At 46.0% G+C, this 27617-nt stretch overlaps 2 protein-coding genes across 3 annotated transcripts in view; one reads left to right on the forward strand and one right to left on the reverse strand.

Annotated features, from left to right (window-relative positions):
• Positions 1-9255, forward strand: part of TIMMDC1 (translocase of inner mitochondrial membrane domain containing 1) — a 22404-nt gene extending 13149 nt beyond the window's left edge. Inside the window, exons 4-7 of the mRNA XM_019523903.1 lie at positions 5047-5114; positions 5941-6019; positions 7797-7907; positions 8565-9255. Coding sequence (XP_019379448.1) covers positions 5047-5114; positions 5941-6019; positions 7797-7907; positions 8565-8706 — 400 coding nt within the window. The 3' untranslated portion in view covers positions 8707-9255. The remainder of the gene's footprint in view (positions 1-5046; positions 5115-5940; positions 6020-7796; positions 7908-8564) is intronic.
• A 4708-nt stretch (positions 9256-13963) lies between these two features.
• Positions 13964-27617, reverse strand: part of CD80 (CD80 molecule) — a 66368-nt gene continuing 52714 nt past the window's right edge. For both annotated transcript variants that reach the window (XM_019525696.1, XM_019525695.1), the window contains 5 exons: positions 26325-26642; positions 23388-23666; positions 22346-22474; positions 18553-18700; positions 13964-15680 (listed from right to left, as the gene is read on the reverse strand). In XM_019525696.1, the coding sequence (XP_019381241.1) occupies positions 18570-18700; positions 22346-22474; positions 23388-23666; positions 26325-26642 (857 nt within the window). In that variant the 3' untranslated portion in view covers positions 13964-15680; positions 18553-18569. The remainder of the gene's footprint in view (positions 15681-18552; positions 18701-22345; positions 22475-23387; positions 23667-26324; positions 26643-27617) is intronic.

The raw sequence follows: 27617 nt of genomic DNA on the forward strand, positions 1-27617 counted from the left end.
TCGGTCCTTACTGACCCTGGGCCTGGCTGTGCCTCTCCTGGGACCATCAGGGATCCCAGTGAGGGGGGATGACCTGGTCCCTGCTCAGAAAAATGGAGGCAAAGAAACAGTTAAATAGGTTAGCTTTGTCATCTGGTGAGACCACCAGATTTCCTAGTGTGTCCTGCATAGGTCCTACGTTACCCGGTACCTTCTTTTTACCCCCTATGTATTTAAAAAAGGATTTCTTGTTATCCTTGATCCGGGTCGCTAGTCCCAGTTCCATCTCCGCCTTGGCCTTCCTAACAGCCCCCCTACAATCCTGAACAATGGAGGTATAGTTCTCCCTGGTGATGGCCCCTCCCTTCCATTGGGTGTATGCTTCTTTTTTAGCTTTGAGACATTCCTGTATGCTTTTGGTGAGCCATGGGGGCTTTTGAGTACTCTTGTCCCCTTTGATCCGTATTGGGATTGCCACCCTTTGGGCTTGGAGGATCGTCTCCTTCAGGAACGACCACTCTTCTTGGACTCCCAAGTCCCCAACCCTCCGGGACCTCAGTGCCTCCCCGACTAGTTTCCTTAGCTCACTGAAGTCCACCCTCCTGAAGTCCAGGGCTGCTGCCTTGCTGCAGGCCTTTGACACCCTGCGCTGGATGGTGAATTCCAATAAGCAATGATCATTGTTGCCCAGGTGATCAAGCACCTGCAGTCCCCTCACCAGGTCGTTGCTTGTGGCCAGGACCAGGTCTAACAAGGCTTTTCACCTGCTGGGACTGTGCACCTCCTGGGTTAGATGGAGGTCCTGTAACTTGACTAGGAACTTACGTGAGCGGTCAGTCCTGGCTGACTGCTCTTCCCAGCAAATGTCGGGATAGCTTAGGTCACCTATGATGACCACATCCTTTGACTTAACTGCCTCTGCGAGCTGACCTGAGAATTCCTGGTCTAGCTCTTCTCCCTGGTTGGGTGGTCTGTAGAAGACCTCCACTGTTAAGTCCCTTTTCCCCGACCCCCTTGTATTCTGACCCAGAGCACTTCAGTCTGCCCCTCCTCTGATCCAGTGCTGCTCGTTGAGGATGTTAACTGCTCTTTGACATAGAGTGCCACACTCCTGTCTTTCCTCCCTGTTCTACCCCTCCTATACAGCCTATAGCCCTTGATGTTCACCACCCAGTCGTGTGTTAGATCCCACCACATTTCAGTGAGCCCCGCTATGTCTGGGTTTGAGTTAGCTAGCAGGAGGGCAAGTTCGTCCTGCTTGTTCCCTGTACTACGAGGATTAGTGTATAGGCATTTAAGGCCTCCTGAAGGTGTACGCACCGCCCCCCTAATCCCAGGATTATCCGGGCCCCTGCCTCTTACCTGGGTATTTCTTGTACTCGTTGTCAGTCTTGGCTGGGCTGTCTTGTGGGCGACACTTGGTTTGGTGTTCCGAGGCTCCCCCCGACCTCATCCTCCCCTGTAGGGTTGTCTTCACCTCAGACTACAAGTCAACCACCCTCTTGCCCTACCTTTACAGACGTTCAACAAGCTCATATGTTGTACGTTGTATTCCAACCTTCCTTCACAACTTTAATACCTCATAATTGATTCTCTGGTATGGTCTTTTCCACCACACTGCAGCCCAACAATCCCTGGCCTCCTTTCCCCATTGCAGTATCTTATCTATACTGCAGCTCTCAAGTCTCTTCTTGGCTTCCTTCTTCTCTAACCCTAAAAGGATAGTCCTAGATGTTTGTAGAACCACAGACTAAAATGATCAGCCACCCCAGCACCTGAACAGTGTGGAAAAGGGGACTGTTGTAGGATGATTTAACTCTGAGCGTGTGAGCAAGACACTTGAAAGCATTCGCAGTATTATTAGGAGTGCTAGTTCCCCTGGTATCCCATCCCTAGTTGTGGTTAATTTCTGATGTTTCAGAGGAAGGTTTAGGGGGAAAAAAGCTAAGAGCCAGGTTATAGCTCCAAGGAGGAAAAATCCTTCTGGGCCCTGCCGGTGATTGGTAGAAGCCCTGAATCATGAGATTAATTGATTAAATACAGTTTTAAATAATACAGTGAAAATATGGTGCAAAGCTTTGTAAATATTAAAACTCAGGAGTGGGTGATCAAGGGAGAGAGAACTAATCCAGACCGGGATGTGAGATCTTACATAACTGTAGAGCAAGGTCAGTGTTTTCAAAAATGGGTCCCAACAGGTCTCAAAATTGTAGTTGGGACCTGAGTTTTAAAAGCATTAAACACAAATCAGTTTTCATTGACTTTTGAATTCTACATATGCATCTTAAAAATGATATTATATAAATTAGATGCATAAACCAAAATTGTTTTTTTAAATCCTGCCATGAATTTAGGGTCCTGTCTTGTCTCTCTCAGGGATTGATATCATAGTTACCTAAGCAGAATAAGGACTGACCCTCTGTATTCTGCTTTCAGGATCTATTAATGTGATAACAACACCTACCCACTTTTTCAATGTTGAGTAATCATCTTTTGATGAGGGAAGGACTAATGCATGTGCTTGCATGTTAGGATTAGAGACTGACTGAACATATAACCCTAGGGTGTGCTGATAATTGCAGAAGAAATTGCTAATAATTCTCTATTGCTTGATTCATTATATTAATAGTGAGTCTATCTTGATACTGCATAAATACATGTAATCATTATAAAGTGTTTACTATTATATTGCACTTATCTGGATATATAAAAATCAATACAAAATTAAAAAAATGGAACTAGAGCAGGCCTGTTAGGTTGCATCTAGTTCATGCCTGTATTGGCCAGAGGGCTTCCTTCTACACTTACAGTGCTTCAGTGCTTTGTCTGGTTTCATTTCACTGTCTGAAACAGTGGTACATTCAGCATTTCCTTGGGAGACTGTCAGAATCTTTCATCTGTTACATTTCCTTCTTGCCCAGGCTAAAATTTCCTCTGCAGAATTGTGTCTTGTTACTCCTAATGTGTACCCCATTTGACCACTCCAAAATAATTCTACTCCATGTTGAGTATTTACTTCAAAACAGACAATTTTCCTGTAGTCACCAGTTGGTCATGCTGGTGATATTATATATTTAGTCCTTTAATTTTTTCTCCCATAAATACTCCTGCTGATCATTTTTGTTACATTTCTCAATTTGATTTTTTTTTTCCTGGTCTGTCAGTATCTTAACTGGTAGTGTAATTTTCATACCTGAATGTAGTTTCTAGGCTGTGGTCCACCAAAGGCTTACAAGAGCAGGAGCACAGCTGCCTTGCTTTTCAAGTTTGTCTGCAAATGCATTACACCATAAGATCCTATTTGTTTTGCTGCCCATTATCATTCTGAAGTCTCTGTTAGTACTACTGTTTCAAAGTTTCTCTCTCCCATTAGAGTTGCATTTTGGATTGTTTCTTACTCATGGCAATAATTAGCGTTATTTCCCAGTAAAAGCCAATTTTGTTTTTCTGTCTATCTTCCTTTTCATATTTCCTCCTTGATATGATTGGTTTTTGTGGTTCTTCCCAGTTCAGTGCTGTTTTCAGACGTCATTGACGTACTGTTTGCTTCCTCTCCTAGAATTTTGCTTACATTGAATTATGCTGGACCTCACACATGTCCTTGTGGCTTTCCACCAGACTTCTCCCCCACTGTTTGGTGTGATGTATCTTTTTTCTTTAATCATTTTCTCTTACTCTAGGTTTTTTTGAAAAGCCCATGTGATATATTTTAGCTATTTTGTAGTTATTTGGGGCATGACATTTTGAGAGAGAATTTCAAATGCGTTTTAAGAACCCAAATACAAAATTTCTTCTGCCTGCCCTTCTTCCTAATTTTAAACCTAACAAGCTATTAAAACAAAAAAGTTTGTTTTATCCTCACCCAGAACTTAGAGACACTGGGTGCATCTACACATGCACTTTAATGCATGTTAGTCTATTTTAATGTGCATTAAAGTATCACTGAAAGTGTGCCATTTAGTTATGTGCATTAAAATAGGCAAATGCTTATTAAGCGTCACTAAATAACCATGCTCTTTAGTTATTGCACATTAAGACAGGCTAATGTACAATTTCATAGTACCTCACAATGGAGGACACATCTACATGTGCGCTTTAATGCTCAGTAGCCTATTTTAATGCACATTAAAGCGTCACAAAAACATGCTTTTTATTTAATGCACATTAAAAGAGGCTAATGCGCATTAAGTGTTACTTAAAAAGCATTCGCTTTAGTTAATGCGCATTAAGCCAGGCTAATGCACATTTTCCTAATACCTCACAGTAGAGGGCATTTTTACACATGCTCCAGGGTGTTGGGAGGAGCACTTTAACTAGAGCTGCTCTGAGAGCTGCTCTAATTAAAATGCTGCCGTGTCTCGTGTATCAGCATTCGCAGACTTAAAAAAGGCAGCAGGAGCACTTGAACTAAAGCTGGTCAAATAAGCTTTAGTTCAAGTGCCCCCACTGCCATTTTTAAACCTGGGGACACTGGTGCATGAGATGCAGGAGGCTGCTGGAGCGCAATAGTTGCTATGCTTCAGCAGACTCAGTTAATTGAGTCTACTCCGACATGTTGGAATTCCAGCACATCAGAGCAGCCTCTGTATTTGTGTATAGGTGCCTGGAGGTATTAGATTTAATGCACATTAACTACAGTGCATTAATACATGTGTAGACAAGGCCACCGGGTGTTACATACCACTTGTCCAGCTCTAACATGGGCATCTGGGAAGTGATGAAGACATGCTGTTAAGATGGGTAACTTCACATTCAGACCTCACTTGCTGACTGCAGACTTCATATAATTTCTTAAATTATGATTGAAAAATTTGGGATTTTTTTGTTTATAAAATTACAAATAGACCATGCTGCTTCCCCATATTGGCTGCACTGCAACATTCAATAAGACTTTTGAGGTCAAAACATTTGCGGCTGCTGTGCATGTGCTGCACAGAAAGACAACAGGGAGCATGTTGTGAGCCAACATGTTAGCTCCCCATTGTTCAATGAACCTGTTATGTGGGTTTGATATTGCTGTCTCTGGTCAAGCTTGTTTGTTAACCTGGTTGTGCCCCATTGTTTCAGGACAGCAAGCACCGGCCTGTCTTTGTACTATGATAAAGTCAGCTTCAGTCATTATGTTGCAGCAGGAGGTGAGATTACCTAATTTTCATATTCTGTTTGGTTTATGAGTGCAACCTGTGATTACAGCAGACCACTGGGAGTCAGGGCTCTAGGTTCCATTTCCTATCCTACTACTGACTCACTTTGTAACCTTGCTTAATTATTATTTAACTTTACCATGCCTCTGTAATATAGGGGCAGTGACATTTTCCTAACCCACTGGGGAGTTGTGGGCCTCAGTTAATTTTTGGAAACTTGATGTATTTCTTTAGTGAAAAATGCTTGGGGAGTTTGTTTCAAGGATTCACGCATAACTCATTTTTGAAACCAAAATGAAAAATGAGCATTAGAACTCCAGTCATGTGTGGGTAATACCGCCTTCCTTCTCTTCATTGCCACCTAATACTGCTGCTTACAATGTTTGCTCTAAGCAACATATCTAAAGGATCCTGCTTTGTATCTTTACACAAGCCTTTCTAGTTGGACACATTTTTATTCCTCACTTTAAACTGTTAGATAGTGTTATTAGTTGCTGTTGAACAAATTGTGTGGTGTACCCTAGGGAAGGTCTGTTGCAGAGGTGGGTGGACCTGAGGGTTCTTGTATTTAATTCTTAGAGCTTTTTGGGAGTCTTTCAGAACAGTGGAGAATCTTGTATTATGTTTAGTACCATAGAAATTACAGATTTTTTCTTTTAAAAAAAGCAAACATTTTAGTTTGGCCCCATCCTAGTCCATAGTGGAAGTATGGCAGCGGGAGCCCAGCTGCTTTTCAGTCTTGCCTGAGTTGATTTGGCCCTTTACATTGATTGAACCATTGCTGGCCTTAGCTTTGACAAGTATTTGTGTATCTTAGCCCTTACAGGAGGCCTGTTCAGAATTCATGTGGGCCTGCGTGGCCTTGCAGTGGGCAGCATCTTTGGGGCACTGTTAAGGTAAGTTACACACGTGGCATATTTATGACCAAAGTCAGAATTACATACTTTAGCTGGTGTGTGTTGATGACCTCACAAACCAAACCTTGAATCATAGAAGTGGCTACAGAAAACTGCTCACCCTAACCCCTGCTGGACTTGTTGATCCCTTCTGGGATTATAATTTCTTTCTCGGTCTCCCCGTCCGTTTTTGGTTTTTTTACCCTGTGCTTTACACATCATTTTCTTAGCAGTGGCTGAATAAGTGTAGATTCCTTGCTTGGACCTTTTCAATTACTACTGTTTTAATGGTATTAAAACAGGAAAGCAATTATACTTGCATCTGTAGTTTTGTAATCATGACCATCCCATTTTATGCTCCCGTCTGCATCTCAGAATAGTTGGCCAGAATTGAAAGATGAAGCATGTACTTAAGGAGTTGTGTTGATTGATGTCAAGAGCTGGAGATGAACTAGGAATCCTGGCTTCCTTCTCAGCTTCAGCATTGGCTCCCCATGTAGCTAGTTGGTTGAGTCACTGAGGGGTAGGTCCACAAAAGGCATTGCAGTGCTCTGAGCAGTGCATGGCTAATTTCTAGGCAGTAAGGGGAAAATAGAATCCTTGGCCTCAAGTTATGTACTCTGAGGGATCCTGGCTGCATAAAATACATGCACCTAAACGTGGCATCCACAAAAGCCGGCACACTGAACCAGCAGCTGTCTAAGCTTGCTGTTAGGAAGTGCTGAGGGAGAGGGATGTGTCTTCAGAGCTATTCCACTCAAGGACTTAGAGACTTGCACTGTGTGGAGGCATCTGTCTCTGCTCAAGAGTCACAACCAGGAATGAGACTAGCAGGTGTTGGAGTAGGAGGTCATGATTGTGTCTCTGCCTATATTTCATAGCTGGGTAGTAGGAGCTCTTTCCCAATATTCTGTTCCTTTCTCTGCATGATTGCATTCCAGCCTGCTGCCCGTTTCCCCAGGTTCCAGGGTATGGGGTGTTCTGAGGAGGGCTTTTCTCATCCCTCCTTTTAAAGCTGATACATTTTAAAGGAACTATTCATTGGGCCAGAAAGAAATGGTGAGTGTGTTTTCAGGGCACTCATCTAGTGTTTCCTTCCTTATATCCACTGGCTCTTTGTTGCAGTCCAGTCCTGGGGTGTACTCAGAGAATGCTTTTTAGATAGGACCTTGCAGGATGGAAAGGTGGAGGAGTACCTGCCTTGGGGACACTGGCAGGACATAGGCATGAGCAAATGCCCCCTGCTCAGCACTGTTGAGACAGGGAGCTCTGGGTCTGCCCAGAACCAAATGCATCAGGAGCTTGACTGAAAAAAAACAAGGCACCTCCATAGTTAGAGGGAAATTAACGGGCATGGGGGGTGGTAGAGGGTTTGAGGATCTAAATTTTGGGCGTAAATACCTATGGGGCAGTTAGGTGGCAGGTCAGGTATCGAAGTCCTTTTGTGCATTCAGCCTGTAGCTTCTCTTCACCTGTTTCCTTAATTGTAAAATATTGATAATGTTGACCTACCTTGCTCAGTGATGAATCTTAGTGAGTGTCCGCAAAGCACTGCAGATGAAAAGGAAGGCTCTGTGTTCCTTGAGCTTCGTTGGGTAGCTGTTACTAGAGAGGAAATGGCTTAGACAACAAACTGGTATGAACATTAATGGTGATTATGCATCACTGATCAATGACTGGCCCCCGCACGCCTCTTTATCTGTTGCCAGTAAGCTGCTTCTATTTGTGTACTCTCGATGGCTTGCTTGTAGCTTCCTCTGTCTCCTCTGCATCATAGCATCCCTGCAGGAGGACTAATGGTCGGAATGCAGAAGCTGTCTCCAGAAACCATGGTGGAAAGACGGAAGAGGAAGCAAAGGGAGCTGTATGAGCAGAAGGCAGCAGAGTGGTAAGGAACAGTGCAGTCTTTTATCTTGGTGAATTTGTATCACTCACCAGAAGTGGATCTTGTCCTATAGGTCCAACTTTTTCATTTGTCAGGCTGATTCTCACAAAGCAGTTTGCTAATGGGCTATCTCCTTTCCCAACCCCAGCTCCCCCCATTGGCTTCTCAGTGTTTTATATACCCCTGTGATTTTTATCCAGTGCTAGTCAGTGCTGCAGTTTATCATCTGCCAGTATATGTGTTTGAATTTGTAGCAGGATTGGTCCTTACAATGGTATTTTGCAACTTTGTCTTGAAGCAGTGATATTTTCACTGCTGTCTCACCAGAAAGCTGCTCCACTAATACCATAATCAGGACCTGCTTTTCCAAATCCACGTAATTTTTCTTCTGTTCAGTTTCAACTGTTTGCTCCCAGTTATACCATAGTCTTGATCATACAGTCAATTGCAGCCTGGAGAAAGAGCGAGTTAAAACATGAACCTAGCTATTTTCCCTGATGCTGATGGAATGACTCATTAAAACTGGCAATTGGTGCCAAAACCAAAAGGCTAGCTGGAATTTTGTTGGGGTAGGAGTGTTTCTTCAATTTGCAGCAGACGCAGGTATTCGGACTACAACACTATAAATTGTACTCATAGTGTCTTCTTTCTGTCCTTAAGGAAAGCCAGGCTTAATTCAGTGGAAATTGCCTTGGAAGAAATGGAAAGGGATAATGAGAGAGGCATGGAGGAAGATGCCAAGAGGATTCAACAATTGCTTAATCTGCCTGAGAACTCTCTGCCATCAGAAGATAAGAATTAATTCAATTCTGGATGTAGACCTCTGACATCTTCACTGAAAGGCTGGCATGAATCAGTGTGTCCCTTCTGCTTTTGACAGCCACAAATGATGACCATGAATCTTGGCACAGAGAATGTTAGAGAGCCTGGGGAAATAGAAACGCCAGCTCCCAATGATGGCTAATGTACACAACTGGGAGAGGAGTAGGACAATATGAGGGCATATTGTCCCACCCCCACCTGGAGCAGCGCAGCAGGGGCAAGAGTGGGATGGGGAGCCACTGCTGGAGGTGAGGGGAGCTAAGCAGCACTCAGCTGGCTGCAGCCACGCCAGGAACAGTCCCAACAGAAGCTGAATGTGCTGGCAAGGCCAGGGCTGGTGGAACTTCCTGCTTCCCATGCCTCCAGCTGCGGCTCCTGCTCCTGCTTCTGCTGTGCTGCTCCATGCGGGCAAGTGGGAAGAAAGCTTCAGCCGGGTGGCTCCTGCCCCAGTGTGTGGGGCTCTGACTCCAGCTTCCATCTGTTCCACCCACCCACCGGTGGCTGCTCCTCACCAGGGATCCTGCTTTTCTCTGATTTAAAAAAAAAATCCCCAATTTTTGGTTTAACCCCCACGCCATGCACATTTTTCCATGATTAAAATGAAACACTATTATATATATATGTATCTATATATTAGTGATGTTTCATTTTAATCATGGAAAAATGTGGATTTTTTTTTTTAATTCCTAATATTTGGTTTAAATCGGAGAAAACCAGGATCCCTGCTTATCATGCTGGGTGGGCAGAGTGGGTGGTAGGCAGCCAGGAACTGGAGCAGTGCAGTAGGAGCAGTAGCTGCAGCTGTAGCTGGAAACAAAGGGAGCAGAACAGCCCCACTGGCCCAGGCCCCAGCCAGCGCACAGCTTCTGGTGGGGCTGTTCCCAGTGCAGTTGTAGCCAGCCAGGTGCTGCTCTGCTCCCCCTCCCTCCAGTGATGGCTTCTCCCACTCCTGCCCACACTGTGGCCAGGTGGGGGGAGAAGCTTCAGCCTGGCAGCTCCTGCTGAGATGAGGGGAGCAGAGAAGCACCTGGCCAGCTGCAGCCACACCAGGAACAACCCCACCTGAAGCCGCACACTGGCCAGGGCCTGGGTCAGGGTTGGCGGGTGTGGGCAGGAGCTCGGCATGGGCTGCCCTAGGTGGGGGACAGCCCCATGCAGAGCTCCACAGGGCCAACCACACACTGAGCAAGTACTGCTGCACACACCCTGCACCACTCCTGCCCCACAGTGTAGGGCATGCACAGAGCAGATCATGTGCATCCTGCTCCTGAGCACTCCTCCCTGCCCAGCCAAAGCCCCATAGGGACTTTTGGTGAGTTGCGGGGGGGAGGTGAGTGTTGACCTGGCCCGTGACAGCTCATCAAAACTCCCTGTGTGGCCCTTCAGCCCAAATAATTGCCCACCCCTGTGCTAATCCCTTCAACACATCTTAGCCTTGTTCTGGTGGGACCAATGCTGTGGGTTGAAGAAGTCTGCTGAGTGGGTCTGGTCAGGCTGCTCACAGTAATAGAGACTTGGCTGTGATCATGATTGGAGTATGTTACAACTGAGGCTGAGGGAGGGAATCAGGCTTTCTGGAGAGGACAGGCTTTGGGATTCTCACATAAAGAACATCCTTCTGGAGGGGGTCCTACAGCAAGGATGATGCTTCTGTTGGCTGGAGGGATTGGCATTATGGGGCAAAGATACTCCCTAACTAAGTTACAAATCATGTTATCATCCTGAAGGAAAGACTGAGAGTGTTGTTTAGACAAAAAAAAAATTAAATAATATTGTGTAGACCTTGTCTTCTAGGATTGTCTCTTGCTCTGCCCATGTGGTATTAGTTCTGGCGAAAAGGTATGAGCCATAGCTCATGAGTGAGGTTCATCAAAGCTCATCAGTAGGGGTGTGGGCAGTCAAGTCTCACAGCCCCATTCAGATTTTACTATAATTCAGTAACAAGAAGCCCGAGTAAGTGCAAACCTCATTTCTCACTGGTATGATCCAATGGCAGTCTGGTAGCACTATGAAATGAACATTTGGACTGGATTTGAATTAATAATGACCTGTAGCTGTAAGAATTACGTCTTCCTTCACCATTTTGTGCTAGGCAGAAGGGTTGTAAGTGCAAGTCCCCATTCTGTTTAACTGGAGTAAAATACCCAACAAGGTTGAAATCAGGAGCAAGCTCTTCTCTGCCTCTGGCACTTAATGCTCCCTGACCCTGGAATGATTTTATGGCTCCATTTACAAAAGTTCAGCCAGTTGTCTATTATCGCTAAGTTATGCCCAAATATTATTCCTTCCCCAGGGTGGTTGGTAACAGCTGCACAGCTCCTTTAGCAGAGCATATCCCATGCACCCAAGCCAGATTTTTGGACACATTGCCTCATTTTTAATAAGCGCCTACTTTTCATATTTTCCAGAAGGAGCATTTTGTTTGTTAAACATGGTACTGCAGAAGGAGACAAATGCATTTTTTGGTTGGGCTTTGTTTTTCTTCTCCCCCTGCTCTACCACAGAGGGAGAAATGTGTATTGCTTTGGTGCAGCTTAATTCTCAGCCCTTGCCCCCCTCCCAGTTTAAACTCCCCAGTGCAGCCAACACGTCCTTCCAGCCAAAGAAGTGTAGGCCCTTGCTAAGATTACTTTTAGTCATTGACTAGCTTTCTTTTTTCCCATGCCCACCTATGGTTTTGCTGGTGCCTGCCTACCAAACATCCCACACCCCCACAGCTTGCTTTTTTGTGGTGACAGAGCAGCATGTACCTCAGTCTCATTATGCCTCTTCCTCTTTTCAGTTACCTTTGTGCAATGACTAAGATTGATGCTCATTTTCCTGTGTGTGTGTGGCCTCTTGCATGGTGACACACTTTCTGAGAAAATAATTGGAGCTTACCTCCCATTTTCCATTGATATATTTTGCCCTTGTCCCCCCTTCGTTCAGGGTGGTGAGAATCAAATGCCTGGCCATACTGTGCCTTAGCGTTGTCAAGTTCCCATATTAGCAGTTGGTCTGTCGGTGTTTAGAAACAGAATCACCCTTCTTGCTGGGTTTCCTGTAAAGTCAGCATTTCTATGTAGTTCCTTTTTTCTTCTAACAAAGCCATTGACTAGAATGGGAAGAGAAAAGCTGGCTCTGAACTTGCATCTTCTTTTCAAATAAGTTATTCCTGTTGGCAAAAGATGGGATGTTGCACAGCTGAAGACTAGCTCTTCACTTACATGGCTAATACAGTGGCAGGAGAACAGCACAAGCGCATGTGTGCTGCAGCTCCATGTTGTGTGAAGGACTCCACTTCTGTGGTTAGAAGGAAGATTAACTGCAAGCTGTTCTGGCCCCTGCTGAGGCTGCTCCAGGAGCACCAGCTAATGTTGGTGGAATGGTCTCTGTGCCCTTCAGCTTGGCCAATCCACTCAACTTGCTACTGAGGGTGTTGCTGAGTGGATGTTGGTTCTTGCTATGTGACATTTGTTAACCTAAGACCAGTCCTTTTGGCAGAGTTAGCCCTATACCCTCCCTGAGTCCCACTCTGATCCCCTGCCCCTGCACAATCTGCTGCTCTGCTTTCTGCTCCTTGCCCTATCTGCCAGTGTGCTGTTGCATGTCACCTCCTCAGTCTGTCACATACCATACACAGAGGCTGCCCATGCCATTCATGGCATGTATGCCACATGTTGGCCACCCCTGACTTAAGGGATGCTGCAACCTTTGACTCCAGTTGCTGTTGGTACTTGCAGGATTGGGGCTTCAGCCTCGGCACTCCCTGGGTATTCCAGTGTAATTTTCAAGCAACCAGTGAGAAGTTACCTGAGGCCAGTCTAGCTCATGATGGGCACCTCATATTACAGCTTGATGTGACCTACACTACTTACACCGTTGTAGCAGATACAACGGCATAGCTCTAAGCTGTTGGAGGAGTAAGTAACAGGACAAAAGACATCACTTCCCAGCATGTAGAGCATGTGTTTTTTATTATTAAGAGGAAGAAACTAATTGTACAGTTTACTCTTAATACAATTAATATCTTATCAAAAATTAAGATGTGAAAGGTTCAGGCACAAAACAAGCTGAAAAGGTCTCATGGAAACCACTTGTTTGCAATTCACTGAAAACAGCGTGAGACAATAGAAAACATGGATCATGTTTTACAAGAAAAATAATCAAACCTTAAGTCTATTACAACTCTGTCAGTACAAAATTCCGTATCAGTCAGGAGTTACTGTACTTCACAATCCTACAGGCCTGTGGCGATTTTACAGAAGAGATCACTATACAGAAGACAAGCCCTCCCCTCAGAGACCTTTTGTTAGGATCACAGATCAAGCATGGAACAGCCTGAGGAAGAAGGTTGTATGGGAGCCTATCCATACTTGCTTTAATGGGCTGCATCATGGAACAAGATGTTCTGGAGGAGAGCAGGCTCAAAGTGTGGGGCAATGCACAGAGTGGTATGAAAGCAGGCACGAAGATACAAGTTGACAAGCAGGTATAGAAGTGAAAAGGTAGATGTTTAGCAATGGCAGGCGCCTGCCTGCCACCTATGGAAGTCAAGAGCAGCAGGGAGCTAGGAAGTAAATAAAGAATAAGGGAACCCATTTCACCCACCCACCCTGCACCAACTCTTTGAGATGCCATTGTATAAAGCTGTCCCTAGTCACAATGGTGCCTTATTTGGCACTCTGAGGTACGCTGGCTGTGGCTGTGGCATGGCACAAGAGTAACCTATCTGGTCAGCCAGTGAGTATAAGTGCTTCACTGCACTGGTGTTTGGTCAAAACCTGTGCAGTGCTTGGGTACCATCTCCTTTCCAGCAGCAGCAGTTTGTGGCCTAACAGCCACTCTCAGTGCAGTCTCTTCCTTAAAGTCTCCACTTGGAATATTGAGCAGCTCCAAACTTAGGACACCAAGGGGAAGGAGTAGAAGTAGCTAAACGAGCAGCTTGGTTGGTGGTAGAGGGGGGCCATGCAGAATTGCCATACCTTAATTTTTCACTCCCCTCAGATTTGGCACGTATACCACAAGTAGCATAGTCAGTCTTTCTATGTGGCAGATCAGGGCGGGGACAGGGAGCACAGCAACAGATAAGGCAGAAAGAGCAACAGATCTGACAGGAAGCAGATTGGGTAGGGAGCACAGAGCTGGGGATAGAAAACAGAGCAGCAAATTAGGCAGGGGAAGGGGGTTTGAGTAGCACTCAGGAAGGATGCAGGGCTAAGTTTGTGGCATACCTGCCAAAAAGGTTGGTCTCCCACTGCTCTATTATACCCCACCTTTGTTTTTATCCTTGTTCCCTCCACTAATTTCTCTCGCATCCACCTTTTATCAGGAAAGAAAGGGATTTGGAACATTTAATCGTTGCACCTCTGCTGTACACTTGCTGGCAGGTGCCCGCATATAGCTGCCTGGGATCCAAGCAACCCAAGTGGTGCTTTTGGCAACCCTTCTCCCAGCTGGCATCCATTTTACTGACCTTCAGCTCCTGGCTAAAGCTTACCCATGGCTGCAGAATATGTTGGGTGAAGCTATAACATAGAATTAACAGCAGAGCAAAGAAAGACCATGGACAAGCTGGGGCCAAATGAAGTTAGTTCCATTGTGCAAGAAATCTCTTAGGTTCTGGTTTTCCCTTTAAAATGAGAAATGTCTCTTTCCTACACAGTAGGGAATAAAATCAGACAGACAGGATGTGGGTAGGTCCTATCCAGTGCTAGAGTCCAGCGAGGTTTGACCATGCTTCAGCTTCTGACTCAATATAGGGGGGCAAAGACCATGAGAACCATTTCATTCCAAGCAAGGGAAGTCCTATACTGCTCATCTCCCTATGGGAGACCAATAGAAACCCTTCTTCCCTGGCACTGTGGAGAACCTGTTGTAACAAGGGCCACTGCATTTTTATTGATAGCTGACCTCCCCCAGCACTAGAGGGCAACAGCCTGAGTTTTTAAAGCTAAACATTATGAATCTTATGTTGACAATCTTACATTGCCTCATGTTACATTCCTGTGGGTTACCTGTGGAGTGATGTGATCGTGCATGTGCACAGGACACCAGAACAAGTGCTGATGGGAAATGCGTGGAACAAGGCAGTTGTCTGCAAATCCAGTCGCACCCAGTGGGCTGGGACATGTCAGGCATGCCCCTGAGTATCTGGGCTCTCCTTTGTATGAGCTAAAGGACATGCATGTTGGCTCACTGGTTGGAGGAGCCTGTCTGTTGAGTGAAAAGTTCACAAGCGCTGCAAAGTAGGTGTGTTTGTTAGCTGGCTGGTGACTGTGCTGTCAGCATATGCATAATGTTCCAGTCTGCATTAAGTTATGGTTACTGAAATAAGCATATTTTTTTCCCATCTCTGCTTTGCTCTTTCCTAAGTAGGAGCTGAACTTTGCTTCCTTGTTCGAGAAAGAGCACCCAAGTCCTCCAATACATCTGCAGTCACAAATCGTAGCCCGATAATTGCACTAGCAAAGTGTCAGAACCCAACGGGCCAGGCATGAATGGAGCAGACAATAGCTACCTGCGGCTGTACCACAGAGGCCCAACCTGTGCTTGGAGACTGCATGTTGGAATCTAGTTTCCAAAGGCCCAGTGCCTTCTCACTAAAGGAGTGAGGTTGATGTGGCAAACCTCCGTCCTCACCTTAACCCCAGAGGCAGCAAAGCCAAGCATCCCAAGCTATGAGGAAGCAGGTGGCATTTTGGAGCATCAGGATGCTGCTGAAGTTTCTTCTTGCGGCTCACCAAGGAAACAGAGCTTTCCTCAGGGTGGGGTTGCAGAGGCAGGGTCCTGGCGTGTTACCCTCCTATTGCTCCTGTAGGGGGCTTTTTATTCACAAAAGACATCTTCCCCGTCCATTTGAGTAGATTTTACCTTCTACTCTGTCCTCCTCTTGAAGAGTCAAAGGATCTATGGAATAAGCACCAGTCATGGAGGACAATGAGAATGCAGTGCAGGGCACCGAGGATAAGAGACCTGAAGAGACACAAAGGGTAGGGTTCAGTTTTAACTCTTAAATATATACAACAATGTAAGACCCAATAGGATCTGCCTGCAGACCATGTGATAGTTCCTACTTCCAGGAGCAATAATGAAAGAGAAGAGCTGTGTGCAGGCCTCAATAAGCACCATATTTTGGGTTAGAATCTGGGTCAGTGTTTGGTTCTGGTTATATTTTGTGGGGTGCATGGAAAGAGATTTCCTTCTAGGCAAGCCGAGCTATTTAACATACAAAGGGCTGTGGCTCGTGCCTCACAGCCACACAGGGCAGAGAGAACTGCCTTGGGTTCAGCCGCAGCAGTAGATGATCTTGGGACTTCTGACAAAGCCACTCCCTGCTCCACCCACCAGACAGCAACCATTCCATGCAGTGGGACTGGGAATCACCAAGCCATTATAAAAAAAGCCAAGGGGACGTTATAAGAAAGAGGAATATGGTGGAATGGATTTATTCAGCTGGTGAACTCCCACTGTCGAACAGTGCTGACAAAACTCCCCCAAATTCATGCTAAATAAGGCTTTAGTATCTGTTCCAGGCAGGGCCTTCCCCATAGGGCAGCATGAGTGGGTGGTAGGTTTGGAAATGAGAAAAGTAGATAATACAGTAGTTTTCCCCTTCTCTCATTCTCGAAAGTATCTCCAAGCCTTTCAGTTACCAGAACCACAAGTACGAGCCCAGTGACAAATCCATGATGCCATGGGGCTTCCTTGCTTTAGTGTGCAGGACACCCAGGCTGTTCAGAGCTCTGTGCTGACAGCAGGACTTGAACCCTGATCCACCTGCTCTAAAACAGTAGTCACAGTAATAGTGAGCACTTAATGCACAGGCCCCACTGCCTCAACCCAAAGGAAAACCTATTTGGGATACAGGACCTAAGACAATGGTGAGCACTTCCAGCCCCATCCAAGAGGGTCAGTTGTACACACAGGAGTATAACAGTGTCTTGGAAGCAACATATTAGACACATTTAGTTCTGAGCCTTGATAGCATTTACCGTTCTCTCTTTTGACTGTCTGCTTATGAGCCAGAAACCTTGGGGGAAGAGTCAGCTCTAACTCAAGTCCTAAATCAACAGTATAGAGGGGGCCCTAGGGGCCACAAAACTGACTGCAGAAAGTGCTGCTGGGAATCTTTCTTTCTCCAAAATCCAACACAGAAGTACAAGGGCATCATCCCAACTTGAGAGCCCCACTTTGACCCAGCCTCTTCCCAAGCACCTTTGACTTGATCCCATGAAGTATCAGAAAAATATGTTGCATTTTGAAAACGTGGCCCTCTTGAGCTCCTAAGGAAGACGTTTCATACCTTAGGCTTTTGATAGGATTTTATACTATCAAATCCCTCACTACAAATTTCTGGGAAACTCAGAAAATTCTTTCCCCCAAGTTGCTGAAAAGGCAAGCTTACAGGGAGGTGCCTTGCAGTTGGACTGGCATTTGGGATCCTTATTCTGAAAGACAGTGTTACTTCCTCACAGTTTCCCCCCTTCCTCAACACCCCATCCTCCATAAACCTTATGCTCAACACCAACCTCTGGCCATTTGACAAGACAGGAGAGGTATATGGCCTATAAGCAATTCACCAGTAATTCTAGGGAATAAAGCAGCACATGGAGCTAGTGAGAGATTAACTATCACTGAAAGGATCAAATCTGGTTCAAACTGATAGCAACTGAAGGTGCTGACAGACATGCAGGCCCCTGCTGTAACTCATGGTGCTTTACATAAAGCGCCATGGGTTAGAGTGGTCCCCTTGACCCAAGAGATGTTTGAGGGGAAAGTGAGCTCCACTTTGGAGCTGATCGAGCCCAAGGAGCCTGCCTGCAGCCTCTCTCCCCTAGCCCCCCTCCTCCCCAGCTCCAGTGCTGTCTGCAGTGAGGGGAGGGGGGGAGAAGGGATGGAGAGTGAGCTGCGGGCTGGGATTTGCCTTACCTGAGCTGGAGGGAAGGGCAGCTGGGGGGAGGGGTGCACGAAGGGGGGACTCCAATCCACCCACCTCCCTCTCCAGCTCAGGCTGGACAAACCCCAATCCACAGCTTGCTCCCCTCCCCTCTCCCCCTTCCCTTCCTGCAGACAGCACTAAGGGTGGGGCTGCATTATGTGACAGATTGACCCTAGGGAACAGAAGTTCCCTAAAGCACTCTAAAGTGGAACATCTTCATCTGATCCCTCGTTTGATGAGGGTTAATTTGTTATGTGATTGACCACTTTTAGAGTGCTCTGCAGCCGTGCATGTGTCATGGCATGGCTGTAGAGTGCTTTCACCGGGCTGATCGTGCAACAAATGTCACTTCTGTCTGCATCCTGAATGGCAAGCAACACATAGCTCTCAGTTGTAATGTGTGTGAAATGAACAGGATTGAGGATCCTTGTGGCCTAGTAAACCCATCTTTCTTGTAACAACTGCCCAACTTGGGTGCAGTACTAGAAAGGAAACCAAGAACACCTTTCCTCTCTGCAACTGAAGCAAATTGTGGCTGTACTTATGGGGAAAGCTAGCACTAACAGTGTCAGTGCTGTGACAATTATGGGGGCAGAATTCTCAGTTGCAACAGAAACCAAATCTATGGGTCAGCTGAGAGTATGGTTGAAAAAAAAAGAAAAAAACGAGATAGAATCAAGTTTATTTTTAAAGTAGAAAAACCAGAAAACCTCTGTGGCACCTTAGCTGGGAGCCATTACCAGGTCCAGTAGAGAACTTGTCACCTGTCCAGTTCTGCCTGGCTGCTTTGACCCCAGAAAAGAATAGTGCTGGATCACAGAGCAGCCAAATGCCATGTGTCCTAACGTTGCCAACACACAGTACTGCACAGTCTGTTATGCTATAAAAAATGGTATGGAGCCTTACCTGCTAATGTGGTCTCATCAGAAGGAAGATGTTTCAGATGTCATTGTGCAGAACTGGAACATTGTTGTCTTTGTGCTCATTTTGGTTTCATCTTCTGTTGCTGTTGGCTGACTAGTACCATTGTAAGAACTCCGCACATGTTCACAGGCTAAAAGAAAGAGAAGAATCCTTATTAAGCACTTGGATTTCCAGTATGCTCCATTGTGCTAAGTCCAAATGCTTCCTTCAGCAAAGTTCCGTTCTTTTTTAACATGGTTGAACATAACAGCTGCCATTTACTGAGTCAGACCTTATGTCCATTTAATCCAGGGTCCTGTCTCACAGAGTGACAGAGCGTAGATACTGAAGGCAGAAAGTAAACAGTGGGTACATCTACATGTGTAAATAATGCAGGAGCAATTTACTCTCAGCTAAACTACTCAAGAGTAAACTCTCTCAGGTACATATCTACACATGCAGGGATGCAGAAGCAGATTTTCTGCTCCTAGGAGCAGACTGCTTCCACTTTGTACAGCCCTGTAATGGGCACCTGCAGCAGCCAGGGGGTGGTCCAGGCTCTCCTGGCAGGGGCTAGGACATTGCTCCCTGCCCCTGGGAGCTGCCTGCTGCTGGGGTGGGCTCTGCCACTGGAGACTAGGCAGGGACAATGTCCCCCTGTCCCAGCAGCCTAGAGTTCCCAGCCACTGCTCCACAATTATGGGGTCCAGGCTGGGAGATCCTTCATGGGGCTGGCACTGGGAGACCTTTATCTCTTAGCCTGAGCTCCATGGGGGCAGGGGGGGAGAGATTTGCTCCCTGCCCCCAGAAGCTGCCAGCTGCTGGGCCAGGCTCTGCCAACACAGCCTGGGTGGGAATACTATCCGTTACCCCAGCAGCAGGGAGCTCCCAGCCCCTACTCTGCAATCATGGGGCAGGGCTGGGAGATCCTTATTTCCCAGCGCCGGCTCCATGGTTGCGGGGCCAGCGCTGGGAGATCCTTCTCTCTCAGCCCCAGCCCCAGCCCCAAGATCATGGATTAGGGGCTGGTAGTGAAGAATCTCCCAGTGCTGGCCCCATGACCACAGGACTCAGGCGAAGAGATCCTTCTTTCCCAGCCCCAGCCCTGCGATCTTGGAGGATCTTGGACCCATGACCATGGAGCTGGCGTTGGGAGAGAAGGATCTCCCAGCCTAGGCCCCATGACTGTGGGACTCAGGGTGGGAGATAAGGGTGGCCCCATGATTGCGGAGAAGGGGCTGGGAGCTCCCTGCTGTTGGGATAGGGGGATATTGTTCCCACCCAGGCTCTGGTGGTGCCCCAGCAGCAGACAGCTTCTGGGGGCAGGGAGCAAATCTCCTGCCCCCTGCTGCCCAGCTGACTGGGAGCATATTTGCTCCCGGTCAGGCATCTACATGCGCAGTACGTAACCTCAAATAAATCTGCTACTTGCATTTGCAGGTAGCAAATTTACTCATGATTAGAACCAACTACTGCACAGTAAGCATCTCCACATGTAGACATGAATGCTTACTGCGCAATAAAGTGCAAAATAGCATCATTCTACTTTGCAGATGTGCTGCCTGTATGTATTATGATGAACCTAGACTTGACCAAAGGCAAGGTAGGGTGGCACCCCGGAGACTAACTGGTCCAGTCATAGGCTTTCCTAAGAGACAGCTTATTTCATCAGATGCTAAACCTGGGCCTGAGGCCAGTCTCCTGCTACCACAGGCAACCATACCACATGGTCCCTTTCAGAAGCTGATCAACCTCCAGTTGAAAACCAGTTTGGTGGCCTGGTCCCAGCACTCTGACTGGAGAGCTTGCCAGGAACCTTGTTGCTCAGCCTACATTTATTCAAGTTTTAAGCCTAGTCAGAACTTTGCCATGAAGCCTTGCTTATGGGTCACAGGGTCCTGGGAGGAAAATAGCTCAGCTACCCTCAGAGCTCAGGCTGATTTTGCAGGGGACCAGCAGATAGGAAACAACCAAATCCTTTTACTTGCAAATAGAGCTCATTTAAAATTAGAAGCAGGAGCAGTGGAAGGCCCAAGCAAAAAACTACCTCTTCCACAGGGGGTGCCACTGCCTGTCCCACCGGGGGCTGTCACAGCTACCTATGAACACTTAAGGCACTGCGACTAGTCCATTTGAGACCAGCTGTTGAGGGACTCTTGACTCCAAAACTCTCTATCTCTGTGACCCAACAAACCTTAGTAGGGTAATCTTTAGAAAACACTATAGGGTCCACCTATCCCCACTCCAGAGCTACATTTTCACAGCTCTTCATAGTGCCTAATGATGCAGATTAGCATCTGCTCCTATTGGCTTTCCAACAGCAGTCAGGTGCCTAACCAGTTTAGTACTTTTGTAAACCCCACACAATGCATCTTTAGTTGCCTAGATCCACACAGGGACTTAGTCACTGGAAAAGACCCCTGGAGTCCATAGGAATACATGGAGTACATAGGAGTACCCTGGAGTGCACAGGCTTCCAATGCTGATGTTCCTGGGCACCTACAGGTCTCCTTCCAGGCATGCCCAAAAGTACCTCAGTCTTGACCATGCTGACCAGCTCTGTGCATTGCTCATGCCCACTGAGACTCACACCACTAGACACATGTTTATATATTTTACCTGAGGCGCTTCTCAGGGGTAGGTGTTCTCAGAGCATTGACTTCTTCAGTTGAAACAGAGAAATACTGAGCGTGGCACAGACTAGAATTCATGTCCTCTGCAAAAGGGAGTGCTTTCATAGATTTCCTAGACACTAGGGCTGGAAGGGACCTCGCAAGTTCATTGGGCCCAGCCCCCTGCCCCAGGGGCAGGAAGTCAGTAGGGGTCAATTGATCCCAGCAAGATAAACATCAAAATGTTTTTTGAGAGTTAACTGCTAGGCTAAACAGTGGGAATCCTTTCTTTTTGCACTCTTTCTTTGCCCCTCCCAAAATATTTAAGTATATATAGAAATTGGAACATCTCCCATCCCAGAATAGTGTCTAGCTTGGCGGTTAGGGCTTTTCCTGAGGGATGGAGGACATGCATTGAACCCACTCAGGCCTAGGAGGCAACTAAGCCTAGGTCTTACACTACCTGACAAAAATGGGAGCTTCATTACCTTCTCTGGCCATGTTCTGACAGAAAAGATCCATTCTACCTTAGCTTCTAAAAGAAAGGACTTTGCACTCAAATCCTGTAGACAGTTACATGTGCTCACGTGTCTGAGAAGTCATCTTAAGAAACACCTCTGTCCTTGGCATTCTGCATGCGCTAGCCATCCTGGGGTGCTGTGAATTCCACTGGCAATTTAGATGCCTAAGTGTTAGGCTTTACCTGGCTTAAGTCCCCCTTCGTGGATCTAGCCCTAATTACCTTTGTAACACTGGCCTCAAGGCTTTCCTGAGGAAGACAAGGGAGGTGCAAATAGGATTTGGTTGTGGAGAAGTCTGTTTGACACAGCAGGTTCTCAACTGCGTTTTGAAACTTGGTATTGCACAGCACATTCACCCTGGCAAAGGTTCATCTTTATCCATTGCAAGGCAGAATAATGGGCATGAACCAGCCTCTCCAGATCTAAACAGTCTCTAGGAGTTCTGATCTGGTGCCAAACTTCCTTCCTTCTAGCACTCCTGCCCCCATAGCAAATGAAAGGACAATCTAGGATCTGGAGAGCCGCTAGAATTTAGGCAAACCCTACTCTCTGAGATATGGATATATGCTCTGTGATAAGGAAAACAAGAAAAAGGAGTGCAGAAAACAGTATATTTGACCATTTCTCCTGAATATACTTCTCAAAACAAGGAAATATACTTACCAGGACATCTGAAGTACCTCACCAGCAAAATAATGGCCACAAAGAAAATACATAGGACTGTAATTGAAGCAATAATAACATCATGAGATGATGGTTCCTCCTTAAATGATTCACAGTTGTCTGGTTTTGCTGAGAAGGAAAGAACAGAAACACAACAATAAGGTCCTTCATTATGGTATCACTACTGGGTACATGAGTCCTGTGATTGCTTTGGTCAGATTCTTCCAACTGTTCTGCCGGCAGTATGATTACTTCCAGCATATTGTCCATCTTTATGTTCCAGGCAGGATATGCTCCCCACTATTTTTTCCTGGGAGTTTCTTCTCCCTTATTCTGTGCAGTACAGAGTGGATCACTTTTCTGCATGACTGTCTTCTGGAAAGTCCATCTAATTAATGACAGTCTCTAAGGGATAGATTCTAAGATCCTTGGTTGAGCTGAATGTTATATGCATAACAAATTCCAGTGCTTTCAGTGGGACTATTTAATACGTAGGGTACTATTCACCAGAAATAAGAGGAATAATTCTCTCTCTCTAACTTCCTTTGAGGATGTCCTGATCTGCATGGTCAGAAAACTGGGCCTAGAGACTTGTTTTAAAACAACACCCTTATAATTCTTTTGATCCCTGGCTTTAGCCATCCCTTTTCATACTCCTTTCAAGCATGAAACATTCACACTGGGATGGCTGCCCCTCTCACTCTTCACACTGCCTTGCTTTGTATGTCTCCACCTGTGCCTCACGACTGTAAGTCTTTCAGGGTACAAAACTATGTGTTATCTGATCACTCACTTTTTACCACGCTGTGCACAGTTATGGTACCTCATTATCTAAACAAAAGCAGAATTTCTTTCTGATTCTAGCTGGCAATAGTAAACCCTGAAGCAGGAATGAGAGCACTTGCAAGTTTTATGTTGGAAAGGATACTAAATACTTATAAGAATAAGTATTGTCTGCTTTCAGAGATAGGCCCTTCAGCACGTCCCACAGGTTAATTATCTACCACACGTCACTGATAGGAAAAAAAGAAGAAAAACTTACTCAGAGGGTATTCTCCAGATACGGTCCTGTCACTGTACTCAATGGAACACGTGAGATTCATATTTTCAGTCACATTGAACCGTGCCATGCCAGTAACATTATAGAGGCTGGTTTTGGCATCAGATGTTAAGCTGGTGTTCCAATCCACGGACACGTTATTGAAGAATCCAGAGACTTTGGGCTTTGGAAAGCCCCCATAAGAAGAGCAGCTCACCACCACCTCACTTGATTCACAATCTGATGGCTTTTTGAGTGATATAGCTGGCTGGCTGAACTCAGCTAGAGCAAAGGTAGTGAGAGAGCTTTAGTTGTCATTCTGTCAAATGAGGCACAAAACTTCAGGCCTGACAGCCTGCCATCATGAGACATCCCATGCCACTCCTTGTAGGAACTCCTTCAAATGCTTCCTGGGTAACTATATCCCCCCTTTTCTAGCCTCTTTGAATTCCCTCTGCACTTTCAGCTGGAGATGGCATTCTCATATTTGCTTTCAGTTTCTACCCTGTCTGCTGTAGGGCAGTAGGGCAAAGTACTATTTAACTATCTGCCATGTTAAATGATAGTTCTTTCTATCTATTGCTATATGGTAACCTGTGATGCTCTTCCGGGAGGTCCTGTTGCTCTGCAATCACACAGTGCTTGGCATGATGAAGCCCTCATTTTTACAAGTTTGGTGGTTATTAATATTCTGTTGTACAGATGTGTACAAGACAGAAAACATTGTGTGTGAATGACAAAATACAAAGTTTTTTTGCTATGGAGCACAAACTGTGTCCCCTACACTTTTCACCTCTTCCAATAAGTCTCAACCCTACGCAGGCAGATCCATCTCTAGTGGACAGAGGGGCAAGCTGTTAGACTCTAGTGTTTTCTGTAGACCGGCTTTGCCACTGTGATCATCAGCAAGGGAACCAGTGAAACTGTCATACCTATAGACCCCGACTGAGATGAGGGCTCCATTATGCCAGGCACTGTACGAATGCAGAGCAGCAGACAGTTCCTGCCCCCAAAGACTATAGACTCTAAGCAGAGGAGACAGACAAAGGTTGGGATGAAAGGGCAGCATGAAAGGGTGAAATAAGGGTTGCATAACAAGACAAGGGTAGAAGTAAGAGGAAATCCTATGTCTCCCAGGTCTTAATATTGTATTCAATCTACTGTGGTGGTTTTGGTGAATCATGTTGAAACCAGAAGTTGGACTAAAAGTCCTGGCTCACTTCACACAGGGTCAGTGAACTGTCATCATCTGGTAGCAACTTCCAGCCACCTTGTCTTAGACCTGTGGTCTTGGACTGAAAGCCTCTGTCCCACTCTCAGTCCATTCAGCAGTAGACCCCCTCCTCTGTCCTTCAGGTTGTTGCAATCTCTCCTACCTATTCTCCTGGCCCTACCAGAACAAGGAGATGATAGAAAAGAAGGAGACTACAATGTTTGTTCCCCACCCTGTGACCAACTGTATCTCATTCCCAAAGGGATGACAAATCAGCTGTATAGAGAATCTTGCTCTCCAAAGCTGTGTGTGAAAAAAAATTGAAAAAAAGAAGAAAAAAAAAAGAAAGGGAATGTTTTGGGAATACAGCTCTATTTAACAAAGTATGTTCTCTGGTCACCTCAGATCTCACTGATCGGGAAAGGGGAGATTCCTTGTAGGGATTCATGAACACCAGGGATTGTTTGAATCCTGATTCCACATGCCTACAAGCACTAACAGGCTGACGGAAGACTGGGACTAACGGTGCTAAAACCTCACAAGACTGGGAAGCTGGATGAAGGTACTTGTGAGCATTTCCAGTGCTTATCCAGTGGCCTACAGAAGGCTTTCCTGGAAGATCTTCTACTCCCAGGCAGACACAAAAAGACCAGTGTTGCTGCTTTTGGCTGAAAACAAACCATCACACAGACAGCCGTACTAATGGAAAATTATGTGACTGGAACTTTTTCTAACCTCCAAGATTCAGATTCGTTTTGAGCAAAGGGACCTATGGTGTTTCTTAGTGTCATGAACTGGTTCTCTCTAGCTGATTAACCTCAAGACACTCTGATGTCTCAGACCTTGAGTCCTGACCAGTCTCCTAGAAGGCTGTGAGAATCTCTGGGGAGTTTGTGGTTCAACAAGAAAAGCAGCAGAGGGGTGGTCCCAACCTCATCTTTCTTCCCCAGCAGAGAAGACTTTCTCTATTATAAGAGACTTACCCCACTTCCCTATGCTTCTGGATCCTGCCCTCTGCTTCCCCTGGGAAAAAGGCAGAAGCCTAGTTATCTAGGAATGCATACAAATGATTCAACTCACTGGACTGGATCCTACAATATACATCTCCCTGAAGAGATGATTAGAACGGCAGGGAATGCGGGCATGAGGGAGGAGAGACCCACTCTTAGTGCCAGAGGCAAGCATGAAAAAACAAGGAGGGCAGGAGTAACAGATGGGGAGGGCAGAGACAGAAGCAGGATTGACTCTAACTCTCACCTTAGCCTTCTAATAGTAAGCCCCACCATGCCAAGGCTCCTGGAGGTCAACTGGGTCTGACCAACCATTCTAATCCAGTGTTTCTCAACCTTTTTTTTTTTTAAGATTCAAGGTCCCCCCCACACTTGATAGATTTGAGGCACCCAAAAGGCTCAAGGCCCCTCAGAAAGTGCCAGCTGTTATTTGTCACTCTTTTGAGTGCAGAAAAATAACAGAAATTCTCCCATTGCAAAGAACTCAGAAGGATTATGACAGGTCAGAATGCTTTTAACACTAAAGATTCCTATCTGAAATCACTGGGTTTATCTTATGAATCATGTCTGCACACTTAACAGTGCTAACATTGTGTGGCACCCCACAGCACCCTTGAAAGGGTCTCAACCTCAGTGATGCTCCTAGCTGTGTACCTTGAACCTTAAGCCTTGGCATTTTAATTAAAAGCTCTAAGTGACTTGAGACACACTACTTACCTATAACTGAAAGAGTCACAGTCTGGTCGCAGAGCTTGACAGATCCTGCACGTTGAACTATGCACGCATAGCTTCCTGCATCTGAAATTTCCACTTGGGTGATTGACAGAGCAAAGGTTCTTTGGTTCAGACTGGAACGGTTAAGGGGATTTGGGAGCCAAGTCCCAAACGAATAAGCGATCACTACTTCTGTGACATTCTTTTGCCAGTAGACACGGTAGTTACTTGGGGTGTCTTCACTGGGTGTTTCATAGCAGCAGGGTAGGGTTACTTCTTCTCCCATTTTGGCGATGGCTACCTGTGTCTTGTGAGCAAAGCCTGAGAAAAGGCAAACAGCAACTATGAGACAGTCGGACTTTGGTAAACCCATTCTTCCACCTAGAACTCCACCACTCCTCTATTACAACTCTGTCTGCTCCCCACAGCGCATCTCAGCCTTCTCCAGTGCAGTCCAGAGGCTACTAAAAACTTGTGGAAGAGACCTAATCCTGCCACTGTGTTTTTGTGCTGCTCTGGTCCCATTTGTGGATCTAGCTGATACATAATGGCCATTTTTTCCTACATTTTTTCTTCTATTGCACATAGGTACTACAGGCACTTTTTTGTAAGGTGAAAAAACTCTCCAACAACATCCCATAAAAAACCCTACAATAACAAACCCAGCCACACAACCAAACATTTGTGGGAAGGCCTCCGAGAACAATCCAAGTGACCCAGCCTAGAGCTCAGGAAAAAATCCCAGGAAATCTCTCTCTGCAGCCTGGATGTTATGATGAGGGACTTTACTCAAACCAGAGTTCCCAAGGAACCAGCTGGTAAGAAGCCAGTGTCATAACATTCCTGTGATAACAAGCATTTGAGATGAAAGAGAAGAAAATAACTCAGACCTGGCCTGAAGGGATTCCCCTGCTCTGTAATATCCCCCACGGCACTATATTCCTAGGCTTGAACACACGCAGTGATATCACAGCTCCTCTACTCCCCTTCTTCTACTGTTCCTCAGCTCACACAGTAAGGGGCAGAAAGCAGGTGCCTGAGTGGTGACATGTCACAAAAGGAATGGCTTTGTGGTTAAAACAAGGTTGGGCAGTTCCATGCATGCCTCTGTCTCGAGTTTCCAGGTAGTTTGAACTAATGCCTGTCCTCGTTCCTTCTTCTGCACAATGCAGAATATTGATGCTGCTGATGTCAAATAATCATATTTGTATGCTCTTAAATTAGGGGCGGGCAATTATTTTGGGCGGAGGGCCGCTTACTGAGTTTTGGCAAGCCAGCAAGGGCTGCATGACAGGC

This window comes from Gavialis gangeticus, unplaced genomic scaffold (assembly GCF_001723915.1).
Source record: "Gavialis gangeticus isolate Ggan-Ray unplaced genomic scaffold, GavGan_comp1, whole genome shotgun sequence".
Taxonomy (NCBI): Eukaryota; Metazoa; Chordata; order Crocodylia; family Gavialidae; genus Gavialis; species Gavialis gangeticus.